The 11,820-nt window shown below is 44.7% G+C and overlaps 1 protein-coding gene across 1 annotated transcript; it reads left to right on the top strand.

Annotated features, from left to right (window-relative positions):
• The first annotated feature begins 2,178 nt into the window (after positions 1-2,178).
• Positions 2,179-4,631, top strand: CCL11 (chemokine (C-C motif) ligand 11). The gene is made up of 3 exons (XM_011968592.1): positions 2,179-2,395; positions 3,611-3,722; positions 4,097-4,631. The coding sequence occupies exons 1-3, from the start codon at positions 2,320-2,322 to the stop codon at positions 4,200-4,202; spliced, it is 294 nt and encodes a 97-aa protein (XP_011823982.1). The 5' UTR covers positions 2,179-2,319; the 3' UTR covers positions 4,203-4,631.
• Positions 4,632-11,820: the final 7,189 nt, after the last annotated feature.

Raw genomic sequence — 11,820 nt, 5'->3', positions numbered from 1 at the left:
GCCCATTAACTCCAAAGCCATTTTTTGAGGAAAACATAAAAATGAATAATGGATTGCTGATAAAGTCCTTTAAATAAAGTCCTTTAAATTCCCACCAGCGTTATGAAATCATTCTTACTACAGAAACAATCATTGAACCACGTCAGACAAACTCCTCTGAGGTCAAGAATACTCCAAATTTATTCTGTTGACACATTTTTAAAAACCTCATATCTGCCACATGTGCAACTCAGGCATTCTTGGAAACCATCTCTGGGGTAGCCTGCTTTTACTTGGAAGCAGTGGGAAAACTTGGAAGAATATTTGGAGAAATATCCAGACTCTGAGGTCTTTCCAGCATTCCCAATCTGCCCTTCTTTATTTTTATTTTATTTTATTTTATTTTATTTTATTTTTATTTTATTTTGAGATGGAGTCTCACTCTGTTGCCCAGGTTGGAGTGCAGTAGCATGATCTCTGCCCACTGTAACCTTCATCTCCTGTGTTCAAGCAATTCTCGTGCCTCAGCTTCCTGAGTAGCTGAGACTACAGGCACCTTCCACCATGCCCAGGTAATTTTTTGTATTTTTAGTAGAGACAGGTTTTCACCATGTTGGCCAGGCTGGTCTTGAACTCCTGACCTCAAGTGATCTGCCCGCCTCAGTCTCCCAAAGTGCTGGAATTACAAGTGTGAGCCACTGTACCCAGGGCTATTTCCTAATAATAAAAAATAGTAACTTCTACTCACTGAATATCTATAGTGATCTAATCATTCTTCTAAGCACTTTAGATTCATGAACTCATTTAATTCACACTACAATTCCCTAAAGTACACATGATTAGTATCCTGCTCTTACCCTAGCAGAGACTGATTAAGTAAGTTGTCCATGGTATCACAGCTAGTCAGTCACAGAGTCGTCATCCAAATGCAGACATCTTGGATTCAGACTCTACATTAGACTAACCCATCTGGAATAGAGCAGGAAAGAACAAGGAAGACTCAACGTTTTTGGCCTCTATTTGGTAATTACGTTTTTAGGTAATTATAGACCCATTATCCTGGATGGGCACTTAGAGACTTTGTGGAACAGCAAAAGCCCTCTGTCATCCTGTGCCCATGACAGACATCACCAGTCAACCACAACACAGTATTTAACTAACGCAAGGCAACTCCTCAGAATCTTTAACATTCTTGTTTGTTCTCCTGTACCAATCAATCATTTTGATATGAGAGTGTGCAGGAAAAAAACAGGAAACAGGTTTGCAGTACCTCCACATCGGTTTTCAATGCTGTCATCCACTGCAGTGGCTCCATTAAAGACTATGCCTCCCTTACACCCTCTCCAACTAGGGTGCCTAGTGTTATGAACAAAGGGATAGGTATGGGTTCTTGTGTCCCCTCAATTTTTGATATTTTTAGCCATCAGATACCTTGTCTGCAATGTGTGCCCAGATAGTAAGGGGGAAACTAGATAACTGATTTTCCAAATGTGTTCCCTAAATGTGTTCTCTGGGAAATAAGGGCACAGGAGGCTGCCTATTCTGTTTCAGACAAATCCCCTTCACTACAGCGTATTTGATGAGTTGGGGTTTGTTTTAATTCCATTTGGAAAAGGGCTTCAGCAGCTAAGCAAATGGTTTAAAAGTGCCCCAGAAGTCAAGATTAATAGAAACTATCCAGTTCTGATGTCCTGTCAAGCTAAAATTGCAGGGCACTAAGATTCTATGATCACTCCACTAAAACACAGCATCTAAGCTGTGGTGTGTTGTCCTTCCTGTTTCAGAGATGCAACCATGTGCAGGGCTACTGAGCTCTCTCTGCATCTGGGTGGGAGCCTAGTGGAAGTTTTGGGGCTCCTTACTGGTCTCCAAAATCCTCAAGACCATGTGAACACAGGAATCAAAGAAGGTTCTTAGATCAACCCCCAGGCCCTTGGTTTTCTTGCTCCTTTCCACCACTACAGGTGTTTAATTTCAACATATCCCCCCGGCCCTTGGTTTTCTTGCTCCCTTCACTCAATACAGATGTGTAACTTCTTTTCATAATCACATATTCCCCTCCTTTCCAACAGCAAGATCCAGATGGATTAAAAAATGCACCAAGTCCCTCCCACTAGCTTGCCTCTCTTCTGTTCTGCGTGACCTCCTAGGATCTGGAATTTTGTCAGCAATCCAGAAACTCCTTCATCATGACCCTGCATAGGCAAAGACTTCCCTGGAAGCTCCCTCACAGTCTGCTCCCTATAAAAGGCAGGCAGATGAGCCAGAGGAGCAGAGAGGCTGAGACCAACCCAGAAACCACCACTTCTCACGCCGAATCTCACACCTTCGGCCTCCAACATGAAGGTCTCCGCAACACTTCTGTGGCTGCTGCTCGTAGCAGCTGCGTTCAGCCCCCAGGGGCTCACTGGGCCAGGTAAGCCCCCCAACTCCTTATGGGAAAGGTAACCACCTTTAGAGCTACCAGGTCAGCAAGAATCTTTAGAGACTCACTGCAAATTCTCCATCCGAAAAATAGGGAAATGGGTTTTGTGGGTGGACAAGAAATGACTCATCCTCACATCCAGTCACTGGAAGAGCCAGAACTAGAAGCCCAGGCTCCCAAGGCTGTTCCCCACATTCAAGAGGGATGCTGAGTGCATCCATATCCAGCTATCCTTACAGTGTTTGAGAATGGGGCACTCTAAAGAATAGCTCTTTCTTACTGTGGACATGGTGGGCATTTTTGGCAGTGGGGGAGAAGGAAAATCTGTTGATTAGAAGCTCAATATGTTAATTCAACTCCAGGACAGCTTTCAGAGCCAGTGCCTAAGAGAAGAATGAGGTCCCAGGGGGATCTCTTGAGGTGACTTATTTTGACACTGTTTGGGAAAGTTATCTAGGAGATTTGTTCCATAACTCATTTTCCCATACTCTGGTGACAAATTTACTGAGTGTGTCAGTCCCCCTGAGCCAGTGCATGGCATGGTAACAAACAGTTCTAAATTATCAATGACTTAACAGAATTAACTAAATTAACAAAGTTACCTTCTCACTTCTACTAAATATCTATAATGTATAGGCTCAGGCTTCTGCATTTTATACTCAGGACTCTAGACTGATGGAGAAGTTGCCCATGACAGGGAACATTGATGGATACTGTGATAAGTGATAAGACTCTCAGGAGTCTTGCATAGGCAATGCACTGTGGCTCAGAAATGACACCCATCACTTTGTCTCCTCCCTTATTGATCAAAACGAATTAATGCCTCCAACAAACAAAAGTTGTCAAGAAATGCGAGTCTATCCTGTGTCTCACAACTAAGGATGGAGAATATTTGGTGAAAATTACCATGACCATCCCATGGCCACGTAGGTCTTTATAATGACAGAGCTAGCATTTGTCACACTGACCAAGCTTTTTCCTTCCCCTCAACAGTAATGATGAGTCCTCAATGCACAGGGGAGGATGCTGAAGACACAGGACAGCATCCGCCAGACGCATAGGACTTCAGAGCAGAGGGATTCTCCCTCCACCTCTCGCAATTTCTAGCTTTCTCCTAACTTCCTTTACAAAGTCATGCTTGGAAATGTATATGTATCATCATGTGGCTCGTTTTTTTCTCTGTGTATTTTTTTCCCCAAAATTCAGCTTCTGTTGCAACCACCTGCTGCTTTACCCTGACCAATAAGAAGATACCCCTTCAGCGACTGGAGAGCTACAGAAGGATCATCAGTGGCAAATGTCCCCAGAAAGCTGTGATGTAAGTAAATAAAGCTCACCCTCCCTTAGACAAAAAGTTAATGTCTAGGGCACAGAGTCAAGAACTGTGTCACAGTTGCTGGGAGTCATAGACTCCGATAGTTTGACCTCTGGTCCAATTCATTAATTTTCAAAGTGAATGTTCACTCCCAGCTCCCTGCCTGGGAGCTTGCTGTGGTCATATCAATTTCTTCAAGTTAAGAGTAAAGATGGTTTTACTAGGCCTTCCAGAGCAGCAACTAACCCAGGAGTTTCATCCTTCCTCCTCTCCATGGCAACCCTTTGTCGAGTGGCAAATTGTCCTTAAATATTTAGGGTCAAATGGGCAGAATTTTCAAAAACAATCCTTCCACTTGCGTTCTCTGTCTCCCACAGCTTCAAGACCAAACTGGCCAAGGATATCTGTGCCGACCCCAAGAAGAAGTGGGTGCAGGATTCCATGAAGTATCTGGACCGAAAATCTCCAACTCCAAAGCTGTAAATAATCACCATTTTTGAAACCAAACCGGAGGCTGAGTGTTGCCTCATTTGTTTTCCCTTCTTACAATGCATTCTGAGGTAACCTCATTATCAGTCCAAAGGGCATGGGTTATATTTAATATATATATATATGTTTTTAAAAACCTATTGCATTTAATTTATTGAGGCTTTAAAATGTATCCTCCATGTATATCAGTTATTTTTAAACTGTAAAGCTTTGTGCAGATTCTTTACCCCATGGAACCCCCAGTTCGATCCCCTGCCACAAGCGGGCAATGTTCCCCCTCTCCTCTCTTCCTCCCTGGAATCTTGTAAAGGTCCTGGCAAAGATGATTAGTATAAAAATGTCATTGTTCCTGTGAACCCAAAGCGTCACTCATTAAATGGAAGTAAATGTTGTTTTAGGAATACATAAAGTATGTGCATATTTTATTATAGTCACTAGATGTAATTTTTTTGCGGGAAATCCACACTGAGCTGAGGGGGACTAAGGTGATTGTGGCCGGGAGGGGCTTGGTTATGGGGGTGGGAACTGTGTCCCTGGGAAATGACTTTTTGGCTTCATTGAAATGCAGGGTGAAACTGACAAACCCATTTCAGCCTTCTATTCCCATTTTCAACAGTATTTCCCAGACCCCAACACATCAGTCACGAAAACATCACAAGCTTTGCCACCATTCCTTTTTTCCCCACCCCATGCTTGCCTCTCCTGGGACCTATTTTAACAGCCCTGTAGTATCTACCTCTACCTGACCCTGCTCATCGGTCTTCCAACCCAGACTAGGCAGACATGACAGACATTGGGAAATCAGAGGAAGGCTAGATGACCCTTTACCAGAGGTTTAGGGGTGCAGACTTTACAGGTATGGTGGAGCTTAAAGTAGGTCTTTGTGCATGCACAAAGTGAACAGGCCTTGCTGGAGGTATTTCAGTCTAGGTAGAGGAGAAAAGGTGTTGCTTGAGCAAATTCCAAGAAGTAGGAATGATCATAGTGCATTTATCCAGTTGGGTGGGAGCCCATCAAAAGGTGTCAGTGTTGGAGTATATGTGAAATGGTGGGGAAATTTGGAAAGAAGTTTGAGGCCAGGCTGTCTAGGTGCGGAGTTTGTGCTTCATGTAAGGTGAACATATGATTCTTCCCAGTCAAGTTTGGAGAGCAGAAAACTGGTATTATTCATAAGTATTCTGGAACAACAGATATAAATTAACGCTGTCTTAAGCAAACTGGAGCATGTGGTCACACCAGGAATAGAAGGCATTGCAAGTTTTGATTCAGTGGAGAGAAGTGCCATGACCGCACTATGAGGGGGTTCAGGAAGGGCAACCAGGTGGCCATGGGCTGAATTGGGAGGAGAAAAGAGAAGCACTTAGCTCTCTATTGCAGTGTATGGAGGGTATGGAACCGGGGCATTGGTAGATGGGAAGGGAGAAGATAATTGCAAGAATGGCTGAGGCAGGGTGGAATGCCAAATTTTGTAGATGAAGAGGTAGAACCAGTGACATGGAAACTTTCTAAATGCCAAAGCTGCAATTAAAGGTTAGCTTCTTACACCCAGAAAATTAACTTCTCTCTCTCACTGTTTACTCACACCTTAACTTTACCAGCTTGAGAACTTCCAGTCAAATGGACAGGCCCTCATTTTCCTGTATAAGCAACTTAAATCAGGATTCCCCTTCAGCATACACAGTGAGCTTGCATTTCCATTGGTTACATTACCCATGCACCTGAATGCAGAGACCAACTATGTCCCCAAGGGTAGAAAAGGGTCACAGGAGCCCTGCTGGTGTAACTCTGCATGGTCTAAGGCCATTGATCTGAAGGGCCAGTGGCCTACTGTGTCATGCATGCCCAGCAGGGTCACTGCATGCAAAGCTCCCAGGGGCACCATTCATAAGGCTGTCCCCCTTGGACTGTGTGGTGGCAATGGCACAAGGCAATATGAAGAACAGAATGAGACATCAGGAAGGGCACTGATCTAGGAGGCAGATGACTTCAGTTTCATCCCGGACAGAGAAATGGTCTCCGTCACTGCGTTACTTTTGGCTTTAGTTACCCCATCCATAATAGGGATATATTAATATCTTTTAAGGGATCTGACCAATGACCCACCAAGATCTCCTATTCTGAGAGCACTACTTCTTGGAAAGCATCACTAGCTCCACCCATGGAGGGAAGGAATGTTGTCAGAGGGTTCTACACTCATAAGCCCAAGTCAGACAGGGGCCAGGCTAACTGGCACACTGACTCTATTTCTGGAAGATTTCTCTATGAGGCCCTCGAAAAGAAGCACAGATCCCCAGAACCACCAGAGAGCTTTTTGTATCTACTACAGAAGGGCTCCCACTCAGGGCAATCACTGGCCCTCACTCTGAGTACAAACAACCTCTCTGCCTATCCTATAGCCTAGCAGACTTCAGCCCTAAACCTCAATCACGATGTACCTCCAGAGGTCAGCATGTCCAGGAGGCATGGGATGGCCACAGAATAGCTCACTGGGATTACAGACCCTCAGGTTTCAGGTCAATCTTGATGAGGAGATCAAGAAGGGGAGTAGAGGGAAGAGGTACCCTCTGTTTGTGAACGGCTGAACAGAATTTGCTCATATCCCCTATTCCTCTCTCAAGGAATCCCGAACCAAATTCCCCTCCAACTGGGAATAGCGTCAACAGGGCCTTGAGTATAAAACTGTGGGCACAAAATATTGGATGTGTTTGAGTTTTCTGATGGCACTCAGATCTTAACCAGGAATCAGGGATGTCACCAACTGATTTCTCTGGAAAGCATACTCTTAGATGAAGATGTTCATGCAGAGTTCACTGAGAGTACGGGGAAGCTGAACTAATGAGAGGGAGAATTGATACTGTGATGCAATCGCAGCCCAGGTCTCAGCAATCCCATAGGGAACTTTAGAACTGGGATAGCACAAATGAGGTCAAGGGCCAGGCTTTTATACCCCTATCTGAACCAGTCCTGGCTGCAGGGTGCTCCTGGAAGAGGACACAACTCTGGGCAAGGCAGCTGTTTTTAGCTGAGGGCAGGCCTCAGAGAGGAAATTCAGCTGAAAGGCATTGGCTGCCAACACTTCTAGCAGCTGGGGAAGAAGCACTTTAGACTTGGGAGGGAAAAACTTGGGCAGCACACTATGATCTCCACCATGACCCACCCCTTGTGCCATTCAAATCCACTTGCTTATACACAAAGTTCTGGAAAACTCATCCAGAAATCTGTTGAGCCTCATTTCTTTAGGAAACTTACAAGAAGGTTGGTGGCATGAACAGTGGCCACCCCCAACAGCTGCAACTGGTCTTCAGGTTATAAATGACGCTTATCACCCCATTCCTAGAACACTCATTCTAGATTTTCCTCAACCTCAGCCCGTGCCTCTGCTGGCCTAAGTGGCTTGCCTTCAGGATTCACCCCGGCTCTCATCCCTGAGAGGTTCAGCCCCTGGTCTTCATACTCCTCTCAAGACAAGGATATGGCTGCTACTGTTGTCCATTTGCCATTAAAATGGGTCAAGAGACACCCAAAAGGGTCACCCAGGTGCCAAACATATTCTTATCTACCCGCATTGAGTAAAAGCAGCTCCACCCACTTCTGTTGACCAGGCCCCATTACCCTGACCTGGATGGTGACCTCTTCCTCTCTTTGCCTGTTAGTTTCTTGGCCTGCAAGTCTAAAGATATAGATTGCAGCCACAGTTGAGGACTAATGAGACTCCCTCTAGGAAGCAAGGGGTAAGCATTCTTCCTCTGGGAAACAGGATTTCTAAATCCATACAGCCCTGATGTGCACAAATCCCCAAAGTGGGTCACTAGGAGTAACGGTAAGTAGGGCAACTTTTACTTCCACCTTTGACCTGGATCTATGAATTTTACCTATTGGGAATACAGCATCACTTATTATTTGCTTTAGGGTCTATATTGAATCCTAGATGATAATATTTCTTTCTTGTAGGATATTCTTTCCAAACTGGTGCCTTAACTGTGTCTTCAGCAGGCCATTCCATTACTCTATCAGCCTGGAAGCCTGTGGATAACACAGGTAGATAGTAGGATAGGATCAGTGCTGCACCTCATTTCCTGTAGTGTGTCTTCCAGTCTATAGTGATGTTATGTGGCAACTCGTGCCAGTGAACACTCTGTAAGCTCTCAGATAATGGTGTTGTCTAAGGTACTGGAGTCAGAAATACCTGGAAAGTGTGTCTACTCCAGTTAAGGTGAGTCATTGCCCTTTTCAGAGTAGAATAGATGCAATGTAATCAAACATGTACTTTCCACCAAATGGCTGGTTAGTCTCCCAGATGGATGGATGATGCCATAGCCGGGGATCAACAAGGTGCTATGTTACTGGCAGGTTGGACATTCAGCTACAGGGCCATGTGTCATCTAAACTCCTGCTACCATAATGACTTCATTCATATTCTCACTGTCCCAGAACTGTGGTGACAAATAACAGAAACTGGCTGATGCCAACTGGCTGAGTCTTCTTGTTACCTTAGTCATTCTTTATGTCCAGATTCCCTGATGGGATTAGCACCACATCTTTACATACTCTGCCCTGCCTCATAGTTTCATCCACATGCCTCTCTCCCAGAACCCCTTTCTCCCAGATTTTTTTACCTTTGTTTTTCCAGGCCCCTGCCCAATGATGCAGACCACTCAACACTATCTATGAGTCCATATATATTTTAACCTCAGGCCACCTCTCTGTGTATACAAGTCGATGACTAGTTTGAGAAAACTGCTCAAACTCTATCCATTGAGAGGATTTCCCCTCACTTCTCCTTTTCAAGGCCATCCCTGAGTTGACCTGTAGAGCAATTGGCATCCGTTTTTCATTTGTATCCACATGCTGAGCTGAACCGTCTGTGAACCATGCTCAGCCTTTTTCTTCCTCCATCAGCTTGTCACGAGTGACTCCCAGGAAGCCATGGGTATGAAGTGAGCAAGTGGCATGCAGTATGGATGACATGGGGGTCTGAGCCATCTGCTCATACGGTTTACTGTGCAATGCCCTTTGGCACTGCTGTGCCCAATCCCAATGCACTGCCTCAATTACCACTGGGCCCACCTGGCATTATGATTTGGTAGGTTTGATTGAACCCAGATCATGGGGAGCAAAGTCTGCAAAATTCTGGCTACAAATATCATTTGATTTCCCATGGCCAAGCTCTCTATCTCTACAAAAGTTCAGTAGCACACCAGGAACTTTTTTTCAAAAGATACTAGTTCTCCTCTTCAGACAGCTGACTTTTCTCCAAAACCCCAGGTTCTTCTACTAAAGCATAGATTTCACAGGGCCCAGTGGGCCTCTTTTCCCATCCCAGTATGGTAACTCTAATACCATAAGGTCCGCCTGGTTTATGACCCAAGCCACAGGATCTCTTGTGCCACAGCCTGGACCCATTGCAGAGCCCATTCCTGCTCAGCATCCCAGTCACTACTGGTAACCTTCTGTGTATGTGAGTCAGAGTAGCCCTCCCTCCTAAGTGGAGATAAGCTGCCTACTGGGCACTGCACTTCTTTTTAAATGGTAGAGTCATGAGATGCAATTATTAGTCTTTTACTTAAGAGGAAGTGTCCCTGTATGCCCCTAAACTCATCATATGGGATATTCTGGAGCTGAAATGACCCTTCAGAATTGAACAGGCCCAATTTAGGAGACAGGGAGCAGGAGTTTCTATACCTACATCAACCAATCATTACATATGGACTACCCCAGAAATGGGGATGTGACCTTGAGGAAAGCAGTTCTCTGCAGCCAGGAGCAAGTCACAGAGAAGCAGTCAGCAGAGACTTATTGACCACTGATGCTGCAGAAGCCAAGAGAATGACTACCTCGGTCCAGGCAGGTGGGTGGGGCTCTAGGTAAAGCAACATAGCAACTACTATGTGATGCAGGGCGTGGGCTTCATGCATGATCTATGGCTCCTGGCTTTGCTGTGTAGCCACCTTGTAAGGTAAGTTTGGGAAACTTCTGTTTTCTCACTGGGCATTAGTTTATCCAACCATAAAACAGATTCTTAAACTAGATATATGGCTTCTAACTGGCTGTGTATTAAAATCACCAGGGACTTGTTTAAAAACACAGATTCTAAATTATCTTCCCCAAAGATTCTAGTTCAACGTATTAGAGTAGGGATGGGGTTGGTGGATCCCTATTTTACCTCCTGGATTTGCTCCAGCTGTGGTGTGCCCCCAACTCACTTAATTTCCCTGGTAAAGTTTGGGTAAAGACACCTGCCACGGGAGGATTATGTGAAATAACAGGCAAATAGCACTATAAACAAAGGCATGTAGTTGCATGCTCAGCATAGTTAAAGAGTGTGTTCATGGGCCTTGTGAGTAAGATACTTGGCTTCTCTAAACTTCCGTTCTTTTATCTTCATAACAAGGACCATAAATGCACTTACTCCAGAGTCAATCAGAAGGATTAAATTAGATAACACACATAAATTCGGTAGCTCCTGGCCTGGAGAACAAATTCAACACAAGTAGCCATCATTATTTATTGAGTTTCTACTGCATGTCAGTTGCATCACTAAAAGCTATGCAAATTAGCTTATGGAATGTTTCTTCCAGGAACCTCCAAGCAACCTTGGGAAAGGCTAGTAGCAAATACCAGCTAGTTCTGTTTTGTGGAAGGGATAAATGAGGCCCAGGATGAGAGAGTACGCTGTGGTAAAAGACTCGTGGGATATATCCAGGACCTGAGCACTGAGACACCCGGGCCTATTAACAGGGATATTAATCCTGTACGACTTTAAGGATTTTGTTTCTGTCCTCAGGTCTCAGTTTTGCTGAGAAAGGATAGGGTGGAAAACAACAGTTCTCAGGTCCTTTTTAATTCTTCCTCTACTTGTGTAGTCTCGGAGGGAATCTGAGAAAAAGAACAAAGCGGGGAGTCCATGTTTTCAGGTTTACTTCCATCAAATGGTTCTGTATTCCTGGGGACCAGGTAGGAAGCCAGGAGATCTGTTTTCACCACAAGTGATTCATTTTCAGCCCCCATTAGGAGTTATTTCTGACCACAGGTTTCTCATTCCCCAGCAGCAGAAAATGCGAATTGAATCCACTTTAGATGGCTGCTGTCAAGGAGTCACCAAAAATGAGAAACAGAAAGAAGCTAGACAGCCACCCACTCTCTGCAGAAGACAGCTGAGCTGGGCAGAACAGCTGAATCCAGATGGTCTGAAATGCTGGCTTAACATTCCCACACTCAACTTCTGCAGGTAGCATCAAGTTGAAGTCTGGGAAGGTAATCTGCAAAATGAAAATAGCAGACAAACTGCCTGTTGTCACTGAAGTCCTGCCCAATTATGACACTGATATCACTCAGAAGCTGCTGTTCCTGGACCACATTAGCCACATGCCTCTGAAGCCTGGAGTACTCCCAACACTTGATCCTTGGCAAGATATCTGGGACCTCTTCCCTTTCTCTGGCATTCCTCATCATTTCTTTTCCACAACACAAGTAATTCTTTGAAAAACCATGCCCACTGCAACATGTTTCAATTTGGAAGCATGAGCCTCTGTTTGGGAGAAATCATGAGAATGTTATTGTCTTACACTTTGAGTCCCTTCCTAGAATTCCTAGCATTTCCTAGCCATACTTC

The sequence above is a fragment of the Mandrillus leucophaeus genome, unplaced genomic scaffold (assembly GCF_000951045.1).
Source record: "Mandrillus leucophaeus isolate KB7577 unplaced genomic scaffold, Mleu.le_1.0 Scaffold849, whole genome shotgun sequence".
NCBI lineage: Eukaryota > Metazoa > Chordata > Mammalia > Primates > Cercopithecidae > Mandrillus > Mandrillus leucophaeus.
The sequence above is the reverse complement of the archived record's forward strand: the minus strand, read 5'-3'. Positions and strand labels throughout refer to the sequence as shown.

Bases quoted from the DNA above. Each gene is read 5' to 3' on its own strand.
- CCL11 (XM_011968592.1), top strand. From the start codon at position 2,320: ATGAAGGTCTCCGCAACACTTCTGTGGCTGCTGCTCGTAGCAGCTGCG. The intron at 2,396-3,610 runs GTAAGCCCCCCA...CCCAAAATTCAG, and splicing joins CCAGGGGCTCACTGGGCCAG to CTTCTGTTGCAACCACCTGC. The intron at 3,723-4,096 runs GTAAGTAAATAA...TGTCTCCCACAG, and splicing joins TGTCCCCAGAAAGCTGTGAT to CTTCAAGACCAAACTGGCCA.